General features: G+C 40.1%; 1 protein-coding gene across 1 annotated transcript in view; it reads left to right on the top strand.

The window, feature by feature from the left end:
• CUBN (cubilin) overlaps nt 1-17,209 on the top strand; it is a 276,911-nt gene that overhangs the window by 237,512 nt on the left and 22,190 nt on the right. The window contains exon 60 of the mRNA XM_043564676.1: nt 15,557-15,765. Within this exon, the coding sequence (XP_043420611.1) occupies nt 15,557-15,765 (209 nt within the window). The remainder of the gene's footprint in view (nt 1-15,556; nt 15,766-17,209) is intronic.

The following is a 17,209-nucleotide window of genomic DNA, read 5'->3' as shown; positions in this document are numbered from 1 at the left end:
TGTTCCCCAGCCTCGTTAATGACCGTGTTGTTTTTCTGAGCTACAAAGAAGGCATCTGTGGACTTATTGTGATTTGATGGAGTGAAGCAGCACAGGAGGAAAACTCTTGCCTTGTCAGAGGCACTGTTCACGTATGAGCACTTTGCTCTATCAGTCAATGACTGCTTTCCTCTGGTCACGGTTATAGGAAGGGTTCAAGTGCAGGGAACAAAAAGTGGACTGTCATTAGTTGCCCGAGTTGTGTGACCACTGCATTTCATGATGATGACTTTGACCTCTTTTTCATCTGTGTAATTGCCGTTGGCCACTTGGAAATATCTAAGAAGTAATTTTAGGTAATCTTTAATAGTAATTTTTTACTGAAAACCTCAGTGTTACCCTTTCGTATTGCTTTGGTCTCACAAAGCTTTCAAGACCACACAGGTGAGCTTGCTGATCACACTGCATAACTTTTCAATTTTGATTTTTGTTTGTTTCTTTGTGGTAAGGAAGTGGAGGAAAGAGCAATAACATTACATTGAATTCTAGGGCTTATAGAACCTTTTAGTTACAGATCTGCATTAAAAAACAAACAAACAAACAAACAAACAAAAAAACTAGCCAGTAAGCTGCACCTTTCACATCTGTCTCACCCGTCGAAAGCCACCCCACTTTTCCGTAAAGAGGGGAAAGAGCCTGTGTGGACCCGACAGTCAACAGTCAACTGAATTTTTGACGGGGGATGTGCGGGTCAGTCCGGAAAACAGTATTTTCACAGAGTAAATAATTGCTGTGAAGACGAGACCATTTTAGCCTTTGACATCCCAGTTTCATTCATCTTGACACGCACTGGAGTTTTGCACATTCACTATTTACGTTATACACTTGACAGTAATTTACTTCAACGTTTCAGAGGTCAGTAAAGAGCCCCATTCGTGTAAGTCTGTGATCATAAGGTGAACTCCTTTGTTTGTATTGCTGATGGGTCGGAACAAATTTGGGGGAAATATCCTATAGTTTGTGTCAATTACTAAATGTGTAGGGAAACGGAGTTTCCTTCTGTATTCCAGGCCTGTAATGCACAGGGCATAAGGTAAAAAGAAAGGAAGGCAGGTCCTTCATGGGGGCTCACATCTAACTGTAACATTAATCTGCCTTCCTCTCTCTCCCCCTGCACCCCAGCATTCCATGAATAATTCATCCTGAAAGAAGATAACCAGGAAAGGGATCATCCTGGGCTTCAGGGATCTGTGCAACTCTGAAATTATCTGAGTGTTTTCTCAAGAGCGTGCATTGCTTTCCTCTGATTGTCACTGGTATCGATGATCTTATCAAGTTTCAAAAGCCATCAGTCCTGTGGGTTTGGCTGAAATGGGAATGCTGTATATAGTGCAGAATTGACATGTTTAAGTGCCCTATAGTCTGTTCACTTCTGCTAGTAGAGTTTTTGTCCCTCCTTGACCACCAGGGGCTGCTTTGACCATGACTGTGCTCACATGTATGTCCTGCGAAGCATTTCAGGCTTGCAAATGTATTTTTAAACCAACAAGGCCCCTGTTGCCTTTTACTGTCCTGGTCTCATGCCAGGGTGCCGCTCAGTCAGTCTTACTCACAACATGCTTGTCACGTTAGGCGTCAGGCTTCTAGATACTTGATTAGATCAGGGATTTAAAGTACATTTACTTGTGCAATGCCATGGTACTTTCATGTGTGTTTTAAAGTAATGTCTTCTATAACACTTCAGCAAAATGTTGGGGTCAAAACTGACCCTGGCCTAATTAGCTGTGAGGTTGGTAGGCATTTTGCTCAGCAAGTAGCCCAGGAGAGAGTAAAAAGTGACCCTTCAGGATGACATGTCCTAGAAGGGCAAAGATGTCACCCTGGGGAAGATGACAGGATTGGGGACAAGAGGTTCTCTTCCCCTAAGACTGTGAACACTGGATGTATGACTAAAGCTCCCAGCCCCCCCGCATTACCCACAGCCCACGTACTGAGGATGAGGCCACTCCCGGTCACTAGCTGGGGTGTTCACCATATGGAGAACTAGTCAGGTGACAATACGGTCAGGTTCACAGACCTTGCTGTGAGACAATGGCAAAAATACCAAAGTGCATGTTTAACAAGGACAAACTGAATCGTACTCCACAAGATGGGAATGTGCCCAGATGGGAAGAGCCATAGACGGGAAAGCAGGTGGCCGTGACATAAATGCTCCATTGCATCGTTGTCTAGTAAGATGCTTTAGAAAGATCCTGTAACATTTTTGAGCTCCATTTTTATCCTCTGAAAAAAGAAAAGTTTGAAACATTATCACTTTCTTTCTTTTAAGAATGTGATGGGGATAAAGTAGCTAATCCCTGTGCACAGTTCCTTAGATGTCAAAGAGAGAGGCTGTTACGTCATCAGAAAGTAATGTTGAGGTCTTGGATTTCTGCAAGGTTGCGTGACCTTCCCCACCCTATCTCCAAGGTGGGGAAGAGGTGTCTGTACAGCTGGGGTCATTATCATCAACAGGACCGCTCCAGGATGCCTTGATCTTTTTGTTTTTTCTTACTCACTTTGCACTGAAATCTAACTAGCAAACCCTAATGTTTGTTTTATAACTATATCTGAAATCAAAAGCTAAATTCTGGTTAAATGCTAGTGCCTGGCAGACGTCTAGCGCATAGTACTCCACCACTATTGGCTGGTTGACTGTTCTGAAGAATAAATGGGCACATTGCACCTCCTTAACAATTACCTTATAGGTAATATAAATGATACACTCTACATTATTATATCTAGATGCGCCTCCTTCCCAATCATGGTTCATACAGTTCAGCTGTGACTCAGGGTGGAAACTTGGATCATTGTCATACGAAGAGAATCAGGACTTCTAGATGACACTCAACCTTTGGGTCATGTGCGTCTGCTCTCTGGATTTTTGCCCACTGCCGTAACGTGTGGAAAACGGCTCCCTAACATGTTGAAAGAAGGCACCAGGAGCAGTGGGAGAGAGCCAAGGGAGCTGAACTTGACTTTGTTTGTAAGAGGGGACAGGAGAAGAAGGAAAGGGAGACTGACAAAGGCAATGAGAGTTGCAGCCCCAAAGATGGAAAATATAGTCAAAACAGATGGAGAAAAATATCACAACATGTCAGAATCAGACTCTGGTTTCTAGTTATTTCTTAGTTTCACAGTTTTGGTGTTATGTTTGGACGTTGAGAGGCACTCTAAAAATCTGTAGCTAAACAATAAAAGAATAAACTTAAGTATATCCAGTAACTCTAAATATTGATATGGGTATGTTTCCATGTGCTTTCTGACAGCCTGATAAAAGCTGCCAAACCATATTACTTTTAAAAGTACAAATACAATAAGAGAATTGAGTTACAACTTGAATAATTTTATAAATCATTGCTCTAGTAACTCTCAGTTTAGCAATAATGAGGGTATTACTCGAAAGCACTGGCGTTTGTCTGTTCTTTTAATGTCATTTGCTCCCTCTGATGAAGTCTGAGAATGAGATGAGCTGAAATGGTACACCCATTTGTAGAAAATTAGACTAAGCTTATTTCCGCCCTTGTTAAGCCTTCTAAATTTCACTGTTGATTGGACTTCCCTTGAGAGATGATGTCAAAGCCAAGGTTATCTGCAATCTCTTCTTGGTGGGTTTTGCTGAGAAGGTTTTTTTGCTGAGCCGGGAATGCAGGGCTTCGATAAAGAAAACAACAGTGCTTGGTTCACCAAAACCTTATGAAAGCAAGTAGACAGGAGTAAAATTCCAGGTCAGTAAAAGGAAAGGAAAGATGTTTATTAAAATGTATTCCAACATCAGAATCTGTGCTCCCACCCCCACCCCCACCCCCACCCCTGCAATGACCTGATTGCTGTGTCTGGTCTCCAAGAGTAGAGCTGTCACTGGGGAAATAAAACCAGTTGGTGCTGTGGAGACCAAGCTGAGTGACAAAATTGAGTTAGTGGTAAACCGTAAGATAACACTGGGAAACATTCAGATGCACAAGACCTGGAAAGCAATTATTCTGCATAACCTAAACCACATCAGCCCTTCTCAAAATGGAACCCCGCCTCATTGCAGATGTTCTCAAAGCCAGGTGCTTTGAGTTACATTATTTGTAACCATAGATCCCCTATAATAATTATTATCCTTACTCAGATCAGCTTGACTTTGATGTAGCGTTTGCAGGAGCATAAAAGCAAACTATCTCTAGTCAGCAATAAACACTTAAAAAAATTCTTTGGTTATAAATCAGTTCAGAAACAAAACATCACTAGGACCATGGGACTGTATTCTTCTTCTTGTCATTTTATACACAAACAAATCTGTTAATGTGCAGTAGCTGTATGTTCCGCTCACTCCCAAGTGAAGACATCACAAACTCCCAAGGCGTGATGACAGTGGCCACCTGTCCTGGAGCATCCATTATGCTCTGGATGTAGCACAGGGGCTTTCCCTGGATAGTCTCATCTAATCTACACAACTGCCCACAAGACAGGGACGGTCCCATTTTACAAAGGAAGAAAGAGGAAGTTAAGAGATTAAGTTATTTGTCTGTGGCCAACGTGTTGCAAGAGGCAAAGCCAAGCTTTGAACCAGGTGTAATTGTCTCCCAGATTTGCCTTTTTCCTAATCAACCCACATCATCTCTGTGGCAGTCAGTAAACATAGCCAGGGATGAAGAGGGATTCTGGGGTGAGTTGTCTGACAGGCAGGTCATGTCTCTAATTCCTGTTTGGGGTAGACTGAGCTACTTTTCTCTGCTTTCGTCTTCTTGCTGCTACCAGCTTTCTAATAACAGCATTCCAATTTGTACCGAGCCCCAAATAGTACATTAGCCCATAGGCTATATTACATAAACAGTGTGTATAACTACAGCAATCATATTATATTACATCTATAAGATTAATATTATATAATATTTGTATTATAATTTTATATTCTAAAACAGTTATATTTTTGTTATACTAGGCTATATTTACAATTTATAAATAAATATATAGTCATATATTTTATACTATATATTTGTAATGTTTATAAGTAATGTTTACATGACATATCATGTATGAATATATAACATATATGTATATGCAATATGCATTTAATAGATGCATATTATAGCTCACAATACATATTATATTAGTATATAATTCTACAATATCACAGAATATATGCCATAAAATAACACTGTCTTCTGATGTTGACAGGTAAATGTCACATCTGTTTTATTGGCTTTCCATGGCATTTTGATAAAGAATTAGCACAGTTATGTGGAATACAGTTGCATTGGAATGTAAGGGTAATAAATCTCTGTGTAACAAATAAAACCTTCTAGCCCCAAATTATGCCTTCCAACTTAGTGAAATTCCTTACCACAGGATTCTGACAAAATGAAGTGATTTGGACATGTATTTTTATGGCTTAGCCCTGATTGGTACTCTTATAAAGATGAGTTTATGAATTGAGGAAATAAGTCACAAAGGCATTACGTAACTTGCCAGGGTCACTTAGCAAGTCTTGAGCAGAAGTGGGAAAGTAATCCTTGTCTCCATTTTGTCTCCACCAGAGTAACAAAAGTTGAAATATCCTGAGCACAGTGCACAAGCTAATATATAAAGGAGAACAACCAAATGGTTCCGTGTCCCCATTTAAATGATTTTTTAAAAAGCTGTGGGAAACTTTGTCTGGTTTTATGAATTCCGTAAATTCTTTTATATTACAATCTATTTTATGACGGTTAAATACTGCTTTGCTATTAAGCCTGCTCTCTCCAAACAGAACATTTAAAGATTTTTTCTGACTTTGATTTTATAATTGTCAATGTTAAGTAAATAAAGCCATCCTTCTGTTATTATTTTATTGAAGAACAATTGACATACGACATTACATTAGTTTCAGGTGTATAGCATAGTGTTTCAGTATTTATATACATTACAAAAGGGTCACCACAGTAAGTCTAGTTACCATCTGTCCCCATACAAAGTTGTTACAATATTATTGACTGTATTCCCTATGCTGTGCTTGACATCCCAATGTCTAACTTTTTTTTTTAATTTTTTTTCAACGTTTTTTTATTTATTTTTGGGACAGAGAGAGACAGAGCATGAACGGGGGAGGGGCAGAGAGAGAGGGAGACACAGAATCGGAAACAGGCTCCAGGCTCTGAGCCATCAGCCCAGAGCCCGACGCGGGGCTCGAACTCACGGACCGCGAGACCGTGACCTGGCTGAAGTCGGACGCTTAACCAACTGCGCCACCCAGGCGCCCCATGTCTAACTTTTTTTTTGTAACTGAAAGATTGTACCACTTAGTCCCCTTCACCCACTTCATCCAATCCCCTCACTCCCGCAACTATTCATTTGCTCTCTGTATCTATGAGTCTGTTTGTTTCATTTGGTCATTTGTTTTGATTTTTTAAGTTTTTTTTTAACATTTATTCATTTTTGAGAGACAGAGAGAGAGCAGGAGCAGGGGAGGAACAGAGAGAGGGAGACACACAATCCGAAGCAGGATCCGGGCTCTGAGCTGTCAGCACAGAGCACGACGTGGGGCTTGAACTCACAGACTGAGAGATCGTGATCTGAGCCAAAGTCAGTGGCTTAACCGACTGAGCCACCCAGGCTCCCCACATTTATTTTTATTTTTAGATTCAACCCATAAGTGAAGTCATATGGCGTTTGTCCTTCTCTGTCTGTACTTATTTCACTTAGCATAATACCTCCTAGGTCCATCCGTATTGTTGCGAATGGCAAGATTTCATTTTTTTATGAGTGAGTAATGTTCCAGTGTGTGTGTGTGTGTGTGTGTGTGTGTGTGTGTGCGCATCTTTGTCTGTGTATTGCTCATCTTTATCCATTCATCCATCTGTGGACATTTCTTTTGCTTCCATTACTTGGCTGTTTTAAATAATGTTGCAATGGGGCGCCTGGGTGGCGCAGTCGGTTAAGCGTCCGACTTCAGCCAGGTCACGATCTCGCGGTCCGGGAGTTCGAGCCCCGCGTCGGGCTCTGGGCTGATGGCTCAGAGCCTGGAGCCTGCTTCCGATTCTGTGTCTCCCTCTCTCTCTGCCCCTCCCCCGTTCATGCTCTGTCTCTCTCTGTCTCAAAAATAAATAAAACGTTAAAAAAAAATTAAAAAAAAAATAATGTTGCAATGAACATGGGAGTGCCTGTGTCTTTTCAAATCACTGTTTTCATTTTCTTCAGATCAATACCTAAAGTGGAATTGGTGGACTATAGGGTAGCTCTGTTTTTAATTTTTGGAGGAAACTCCGTACTGTTTTTCACAGTGGCTACACCAGTTTACATTTCCACCAACAGTGCAAGAAGCCTCCCTTTTCTCCATATCTTCGCCAATACTTTATTCTTTCTCGTCTTTTTGCTAATAGCCATTCTTTCGGTGTAAGTCGTACTTCTTTTATATAGTGTAGTTTGCACATTCACGTATCCTCTGTTTTACAAATGATTAAATTTGCTCTGCTTGCTGAAACCTAATACTCAGAGATTAAATTTTCTTAAGTAATAGACCTAACATGATTTATCATTGCAAATTTTTAGCTACAGAAGCAATTTCCACTGCTCAGGCGGTGTTGTAAATCTTTCAGTGATGTTTTATTGTTATCCTGCTAATTGTCTCTTGACAATCAAATATGCCGTAAAAATCAACTAAGTTAGCTTTAAAAACAGGTTAATACATAGGACAAAAACGTTGTTTTGTATACATCGAATACGTGTTTATAATATAATAGCAACTCTATAAATCAAGAAATATGTTTAATTCCAAGAATTCCCCTCGTAAACTCAGCATAGATGCGAAGATCCACCTAATAACTATTTACATTTTCTATTCATTCCTTCATTGTTTATTCAAAAGTGTTCACCAGCTACTTGCTGTGTGGGCAGTGAACTTCTCTTGCGAATACAAAGATGAACTGAACAAGGTCCGTATTCTTGAGAGGTTGATTCAAGTTAGGAGGTGCCTGGGTGCAGTTAAGTATCAACTCCTGATTTTGCCTTAGGTCATGATTTCACGGTGTGTGGGATTGAGCCCTGCATCAGGCTCTGTGCTGACAACATGGAGCCTGTTTGGGATCCTCTCTCCCTCTCTGCCCCTCCCCTGCTCGTGCATACAGGAGCTTTCTCTCTCTCTCTCTTTTTCTCTTTCTTTCTCATTAAATAAAGCTTTGTGTTTTTTTAAAGTAGAGGAGTTGGGGGAGGGGGGGCCTGGGAGGCTCATTCGGTAAAGCATCGACTTCAGCTCAGGTCATGATCTCACAGTTTGTAAGTTCAAGCCCCACACCAGGCTCTATGCTGACAGCTCAGAGCCTGGAGCCTGCTTTGAAATTCTGTGTGTGTGTCTCTCTCTCTGCCCCTCCCCCATCTCTCTCTCTCTCTTCTCTCTCTCTCAAAAATAATAAAATAAACATTTTTTTTTAAAGTAGAAGAGTAAGTAATTGTAAATTTGGGATAATAAATGCTTTTTGACAGAAGAATGTGCCAAGGACAGTGGAGGCAGAAAAGAAGAACCTGTGTTTCTTTGGTGTTGAGTAAAAAGGACACAGGATTGTTAGAGAAAGCATTACAGAGTGTGAACCCTGAACTGTAGTGTGATCGTTAACAGTGTAAGCTCTAGGGGCGCCTGGCAGGCTCAGTCTGTTAAGCATCCGATTTTGGCTCAGGACATGATGGTTCATGAGTTCAAGCTCCACGTCAGGCTCTGTGCTGACAGCTCCAAGCCTGGAGCCTGTGTTGGATTCTGTGTCTCCCTCTCTGCCCCAGCCCCACTTGTGCTCTGTTTCTCTCTGTCTCTCAAAAACGAATAAATGTTAAAAAAAAATTATAAAAAAAAAAAAAAAAGAGCGTAAGCTCAGGAGCAAGACTTCCTAGGTGCAAACTCAGTTCTTGTACATCCCAACAAGTTTGGCCTTGGACACTTTTCCTCTCTACATCTTGATTACCTCATCTCTGAAATGGGCATGCTAATAATAACTACCAGATAAGGTTGTGGTGAAGGTTAGACTAAAAAATTCCCTGGCACTCATTTAGCATGTAATAAATCTTAACTTTAAATAGTACTAGCTTGGGAGGGTGAAAAGGCATTCATTGGGAAAACATTCTATGAAGAAGGAGAAACATGTATAATGTTGTAGGTCGTGCCATTTCAGAGGCTACAGACTGATCGGCACATCCTTTGGTGATGCTTTGGGATATAAGGTGGTGAACAACTTTATTCTTCTTTGTCAAGATCATTTTAAATATTCAAGGGCCTATAGTTTTCCATTTAAATTTTAAAATGAGCATGTTGTTTTTTTTTAAGTGAGCATTTTTAAATAGAAACAGAAAGATCTTGCTGGGGGTTTGATAAGAATTACATTAAACCTGTGCATCAATTTAGGAATAATTGACATTTTTACTATGTTGTGTCTTCCAGTCCGTGAACATGTATGTCCCTCCGTTTAGTTAGGTCTCCTCCGATTTCTTTTATCATTTTGTCATTTTCAGCACGTAGATCCTGTGTATGTTTCATGAAGTGTATACCTAAGGATTTAGTTTTCTTTGGAGCAATCATATTTTTAATTTTGGTTTCCATATGTTTATTATTCAAATATAGAAATGTGACTGACTTTTATGTATTGTTCGTGTATTTTGAGTTCTTGCTGAACTCACTAGTTTTTGAATTTTTACGCAGATTCCTTGGGATGTTCTACATCTGAAAATAGTGGCAATTTTATTTCTTCCTCTCCAGTCTGTCTGTATATTTCTTCTTGCCTATTAACTGTCAAGAATTCCAAAATGATGTAGAACATGAGTGATGAAAACAAGGTATCCTTGCCTTGTTTCTCATCTTACAAGGAAAACATGTAGTTTTTCACCATTAATATCATGTTAGTTGCAGATTTTTATAGATACTTTGTGTCCAGTTGAAAAAATTCCTTTCTAGTCTTAGTTTGCTGAGGGTTTTTATCATGAAAGCAAGTCGGATGTACTAAATCCTTTCCTGCAACAGTTGACATGATAATATGATCAGAACGTTTGATTTAGCAAATCATTTTTAAAATTTCAAAGTTAGTGAGACTAATTCTCATGAAATGCACGTAGACTGATGATGCATACATAAAGTGTTTTCAGTAATATCTAAATAATGCGAAATTAGTAGAAAGATAATGATAAAATTCTCCTAAGTTTGTTATACATTGCATTACTCTTTTTCTAGTGACTATAGCTACTGATTAGTTGCAGAAATTACCCTTCTTTTAGTATTTTAGTTTTATGCTTCCCAAATATTACCAGACTAAGTACATATTCTAAGTTAAATTAGGCTGGGTCTCAAATTAGGATTTTTACAATGAGTCCAATTGAGTCACGTTACCAAACACAAACAAATGAAAACAAAAACACACAATTCGTGTTACAAAAACCACTAAATTGTTTTTCTAGTATAACATAAATATAATACCTAAAAGGTCATGCCTGTTTGAGGTTAGGGGGGTAGAAAAATAAATCCAATCTGCTTTTAGAGAAAAAGATGAAACACGTTCATCTGGAACCTAGCTGCATTTTTAAAAATGAATTCATGGCTTTAGGGCAATTGAATAACGCAGCTTTGAAAATCACAGTGAGATTTATTCCAAGAAAGGATTCTGGAGCACTAGCCCTGTGTCCTGTGTGGTTGAAGGGAAGCTAATCTGGTACACCCCATTTCCCTGAAGCACCAGCTTTAAAGGGTTTGTGTTCTGTTTCCTGTGCCTCTATCTGCTTCCTTTAACTACCGGCTAGCCCCAGCTGGCTCACTGGGGAACAGGAAAATGCCTGAAGTCAGGCCAGTCTTTATCTGTAAGTATGGCTTCCCGTTTGCTATGTGTCCAAGTGGTAGCGGTCCAGAGGCAGGCAGAGATCCTATCCAGAAGACCTCCAGAGCATGTCAGCCACAATGTAACGTCAGCCACAAAAATGTCAATCCTCATGATAACTATTTAGAAATGTATCTGTCCCCACTAAAGGCTTCAAGATGTTTTGTCTTAGATAATATAACTATTTTGCTTTGTCAGATTTATCCTGGCTTGAGCTTCATTCTGAGGTTTAATTTCCTGGAGGGAAATAATTTAGGATTCGGTTACTGATTTTTAATTAAGTAGAGCTCAACCCACATTTCACTGCTTACAATGGGTTTATATTTCCACTATTTCTGTAGCCAAACGTTTTCCTTCTCTAAAGAAGTAGCTCTTTTGTAGGAAGTGTTTCCAATGTGGAGAAGACGGTTGGAGTGACATTTGTTCTCGGGCATAGGGAGTGTCGTTATAGAGCGCTTCTGACAGGACATGACTGATGAACTGGGTGCTGATGGATGAGAGTTTGCTGGATGGTAGAATGTGTGTAGTAACAAGGAAGATGATGGATTTATGGTGCTAAACGACATGTCAAGGTTAAGGGTTGATACTAGTTAAAAAGGACAGGGAGATTTAAAAATATGAATATAGTAAACAGATATTAATTTCTTGTGTATGAAACTATTTCACAGTCACAGAGTTCTTAGTGTTATGTCATGTTTTTGCTGAACTATACAAATCCAGAACTGGGGGGGGGGTGCCTGGGTGGCTTAGTCGGTTAAGCGTCCAACTTTGGCTCAGGTCACGATCTCGCGGTTTGTGAGTTCGAGCCCCGTGTCGGGCTCTGTGCTGACAGCTCGGGGCCTGGAGCCTGCTTCCAGTTTTCTGTCTCCCTCTCTCTCTGCCCCTCCCCTGTTCACGCTCTGTCTCTCAGTAATAATTAAATGTTAAAAAAAAAAAAAAAAGAAATACAGAACTGGTAGTGTGGCAAAGCACGTTTTTGGTAAAGGATCCTTCTTGGTTAATATTTCTCTCTATATTTCCCCAAATACAAACATTTATGGTTCCATTTGCTGTAGGAGGAGCAGAAGCACAGAACAGTTGTACCATGTTTAAGTACTAAAGTGGGGGGATAGGGCAACTATAACCATTTCCTTCACCAAACAAACACCGAAAGGTGTTTACTCATATAATATTATACTTATGTCAATTATATTCACTCATATTAATATATTACTCAAATATATTAAATATAATTTAATATTTAATTTAATTTAAAAAAATATTAAATATATTTGAGTATATCGTATTATTCAAATATAGTATGAATCATAGAATTCATTCACATAATGTTATGCTTACTTCAGTTATTTGAATATTTTGGCCAGGATTGTCTGAAGACCGTGTTAATTCTCCTTTTTTAAAATTCTGTGTATATTCTGTGAATTAAGCAATGCACTCTATTACAGTTTAGTAACTCGAACCAGCTTTTTGTGTTTTGGTCGGCTATTGCCACAGCGATGCTGCATAACAAATCACCCAAATTCAGCGCTTATCCCCACAGCATTTATTGTTGTCACTTGGGGCTCAGCAGACTCGTCGTCTGCCTGTTCCAGGCCGCAGAAGGACGGCACTTGGCTTTATATTTCAGGGCGCGTTCAAGTCTGCTCTATGTGACCCCTCTTTGTCTTTCACCAGAAGCTACCTAGGGCATGAGCTCCCGGTGGATGGCGCACAGGAGCACCAGCCAAAAACCACAAAGCCCACTTCAGACCCCTTCCTACTTCCAGCCCATTAATATTCTTAAGCCACTTGGCCAAGCCTCACATCAGAGCACAGAGAAGTAAACCCTGTCCATTCTAATGAACTGCCAAGAGAGAGGCTAAAGAGTTAAGAATCATCCATTCGATCAGTCAGTCTGTGACAGCCCACACCAAGGAATTTTGTGTGTTTGCTTTTGGGTTCCCTGGAGGGAGGGTGTGTCTGTCTTATGACCTTAGTCCTGGGGGCACCAGTACTGCTGAATATTAAGTGTGTATAAGAGCCCCCACTCCGCCCAAGTACAGTCGTCATTTTGCCCTTATTAATCTGTTAGTAACAATGAATACACAAGTGGTACTAAGACAGTTGGAGCTCTTAAAAAATAACAGTTAATTTTTAAAGCTGACACAGGAACAGAATAAAGCCCAGCAAACCAGTTTCCCACATACAAACCTCCACGTGTTACACCCTTCTTCTCCCCAGCCCGTGCCATTGGCGTGTCCTCTCTCCTGGTCTTATCTTCCTCCATCCGTTCTGCTCCCTTGCGTGAGATGCTACCACCAGACAGGGTTTCCATCAGATGTGATTAGAAAGTGCATTCTGACCCTCCCACTCTTCTAATCAAAAACCTTTCGAATGCATCCCCATTATGCACAGAATGCACAGGGTTCTCAAGGTCAAACTCAATGATCTTGACAGTTGAGGCCCTCCCCAGAACAGCGAGTCCTGTTTCCCAGTCGTGTTATTCTCCTTCATGGACTCTATCGTTGTTACTAACAGAACCATGCTTTCCCATGCATATAATCCAAATCCTTGTACACTTCGCCTTTGGTTGTGAAGTTCTGAAGGAACCTAGAAGTGCCAATACCAATCCCATTTCCACACGGTCTTGTCCTGTTTATCCTTCAAGACCCAAGTCAAATGTCACCTCTTTCTTGGACGTTCTACATCCTTCACAGCCTGAAGTAGTCTCTCCCTTCCTGCAGAACTCACAAGACTTTCCTGCCTCTTATATGGCGCCTATGATTTTCTGAATTGTATTATCGTCATTTATCTGTCTTGTCACTGCTGTTGGACTACCATTTATTCCCCCCCCTCAATGTTGAATATGTTTCTTTTGACTATTAAAACAATATTGAATAAATACATTTGTCAGTTCATTAATACCCTAACTCTTCCCGGTTAGGGGAAGTTGTTCTTCCCTGTTTTGCGTGTCAATCAGGTTAAGTGGTTTTCTTTTTCCTTTGTTGATGTTTATTTATTTTTGAGAGAGAGAGAGAGACAGAACATGAGCAGGGGAGGGACAGAGAGACAGGGGGACACAGAATCTGAAGCAGGTTCCAGGCTCTGAGCTGTCAGCACAGAGCCCAACGCGGGGCTCGAACTCACAAACCGTGGTTCGTGACCTGAGCCAAAGGGGGACGCTTAACCGACTGAGCCACCCAGGCACCCAGGTTACGTGGTTTTCTTAAATAACAGTCAGTCCGCATTGGATACAAAAGCTGTGCAAATTCCAGCTCTTTCTTTAGTTTGCGGGCCTGTTTCACACGAGTAGAATCATTAGCAATATGCAGTTCAGTCCTGGACATTGCTTTCTTTTCAGAATAATTTTGTCCTAGATACCATCTATGGGTTTATCAGGGATTGGGCCTTTGGATGCATTTCAACTCTAGGAAACATCTGACTGTGCAAATAATCTATCATTTTACCTGACTTAGAAGCTCTGGACAGGGCAGCCTGACCTACTAAATAATGCACCTGTACTGAGAAACACTGCACAACTGATACCCTCCTCATTTCAGGAGGGCTGCTGTGTTTCCACTTCCTGCCGAGCTCCAAGTCCAAAATATTAGTGCCCCCTAATGTCGATAGCAATCCTTTCCCTGTTAACAGATCAATAAATACAATGAGATGGATAAATGAAAGGCCAGGGTCAGTGAGATTCAACTTTGGAACTAATAACGATCTATATTTGTGCAGAATGTAAGCTTTATGAACATTATTTTGGACCACTTAATCCCAATTCCTACTAGGGTTGTTTTGAATTTAGCTCATGTGCACGGTTTCAAAATCGTCAATAACTTTGTCTTCCTTTTACTCTCTTCTGACGTCACTTCTGAAGTAATTGCCTTGGACTGTGAAATGGACAAAACCAAGTCCTGTGTTCTGATAATGTTGTTCTATATTTTTTTGTAGTAGAACTTTCTGTCATCTTGAGAGTATTCTTTATCTGTCTTCTGTATTTTTATCATGAATTTCAAAGTGGACTTTTTTTTTCCCAATTAAGTTCCTTTTCAGTTTCCCTTTCTTTTTGGAATAAAAATCACATATGTAGTGTGTTTTAATATAAACTGGACCTTAGTGTTAGATGTGTGTTAGATGAGTGTTAGTAGTGTTAGATGTGTTAGTGTTAGTATGTGTTAGATAGTGTTAGATGAGATGGCCCTCAGCCTCTTTCTGACAGATTATTTAGTAAAAGGTTTCTTGAGAACCAGTTTTCTTGGAGTGCTAGGTAAATTCTTCATAAATTCAGTTTTCCATCTGATAGTGTTCATAAACGCAGAACATAAAAGTAAAATATGGTCATGCTTTCCAGAAATTTTGTTATGCAAAATACTTTATTTTCTATAAAATTGGATTTTTTTTTTTTGGATTTTTTCAAGGATAGGAAAAACTTCAGTAAATCCCATCCACAGTTCTCGAAATGCCCATAAAACTAAATACAATTCCCCACTTTTCTAGGTGACTAGACAGGGACTAACGTGTCGGTGATAGGAGCAGAAAGGAAATACGGAACAAAAAAGCTAATACAGTGGGAACAACACCTGCATAAGCCATCTGATAGCGTCCACCTGAAGCTCCGGGCACCATCTGATAATGTCCATGCACGTGTGACCGAACTAGAAACTATATGATTTTTAAAACCCTCCCTGTAAAATTTAAGATCTGTTCCCTTTGGTCTGCGTACTGATGTGTCTTTGTTTTTAACACAGGGCCTCAGCAAGGATGTGGTGGTTATCTGACAGGTTCAAGCGATACCTTTGCCTCTCCTGATTCTGACTCCAATGGAAGATATGACAAGAATTTAAACTGTGTATGGTTCATAGTTGCACCTGTAAACAAAGTGATTAAACTCACCTTCAAAACATTTGTTCTGGAGGCACCAAGTAGTGCACAAAGATGCATATATGATTATGTAAAGGTAAGGCCATTGTATTTCTTAACAGAGTCTTCTAACCCGGACTTTAATATGATACATGCCAGTTGGCACCATTCAGGAAGTCACGAAATGTTGAGTACCGCTAGTGGTTAAAATGACATATTCTTCAATGATATAACATTTATTATTACAGATGTCCTATCTTCATCTCAAGTTAATCTTTAATCTGGATGGATGAGCCAGAAATTGCATGTGGCTTATAACATTAGCTTTAAGATTCCCTCTTCATTCATGCTTTGTTGAGAGATGATCAGTGGAAAGGTGGGTTGTATGGAAAGAGACACTCAAAAGACCTTTGGCAAATCCTAGAATAAAGTTTGTATCTTTACTGTCCATATGACCTTTAGATGTAGAAAATAACTTAGTTCTGAAATCCCATTAAAAGGAAGCTGAATTTTTGCTGACTCGTTAATATTAAGTTACTGTACCCATCAGGCTAGATGACTTCAGATTAAACCGTCTAATTAGTATCAGTCAGTGTATTCTACAACGCTTTGGGGTGGAAGACAAGTGTGGCAAGATTTGTGCCCAAGGGAACTTAAATCTGATTGTTAAAGTAGTGGGTGACGCGTGCAAATCTACAATAAACAGTTCAGGACAGTCAATATTGAAGGGCCAGCTAATGCATTGGATAGAGGCTCGAAGCAATGTGCAAGTTTAAAAGGGAGGAAAGTTCATGATGATCTGGCTTGAACAAGAAAGGCTTCAGGGGAGCCTGGGTGGCTCAGTTGGTTAAGTGTCCGACTTGGGCTCAGGTCATGATCTCGTGGTCCGTGAGTTCGAGCCCTGCGTCGGGCTCTGTGCTGACAGCTCAGAGCCTGGAGCCTGTTTCAGATTCTGTGCCTCCCTCTCTCTGACCCTCCCCCATTCATGCTCTGTCTCAAAAATAAAAAATAAATGTTAAAAAAAATTTTTTTTAAAAAGAAAGGCTTCATAGGGTGCCAGAAAGCATATTCTCAGGAGAGAAGGCATTCCAGGCAAGGTACACATAAAAAGAAGGGGAGTATGGACGTTGGCATATGTGTGTTCATGAAGGGGTGAAGGGACTACCTTTTTTTTTTTTTGAGAGGAATATTGCGAAAAAGTAGCAAGAAATAAGATCGCTTACATGGAGATACACCCAGATCACAAAGAATCTTGAAAAGTCTAATTAATGACTTCAGATTTTATGCAGTTGAAAATAAAGAAGGATTGAAGGCTTTCCACTGAGTAATATGGTTAAAGCAGCATTTACGGAAGACTAATATGGAATCAGCACTGCAGGTAGATGGTGAGCGGAGAGTCTGGAATTAGGACCCCAGGGAGAGGTTACCGTTAGGTAAGGAGGGTATAGAGACGGAAATCACAAGCTGGTGCAAGAACTTTTAAGTTTAAAACTTGTCTTAAATTTTAAAGAATTCATTTTCTTTAAAAGGGGGGAAGGAAG

This window comes from Prionailurus bengalensis, chromosome B4 (genome assembly GCF_016509475.1).
Source record: "Prionailurus bengalensis isolate Pbe53 chromosome B4, Fcat_Pben_1.1_paternal_pri, whole genome shotgun sequence".
In the NCBI taxonomy this organism is placed as follows: Eukaryota; Metazoa; Chordata; class Mammalia; order Carnivora; family Felidae; genus Prionailurus; species Prionailurus bengalensis.
Note: the sequence above shows the minus strand (reverse complement) of the source record. Positions and strands in the feature narration are given on the sequence as shown.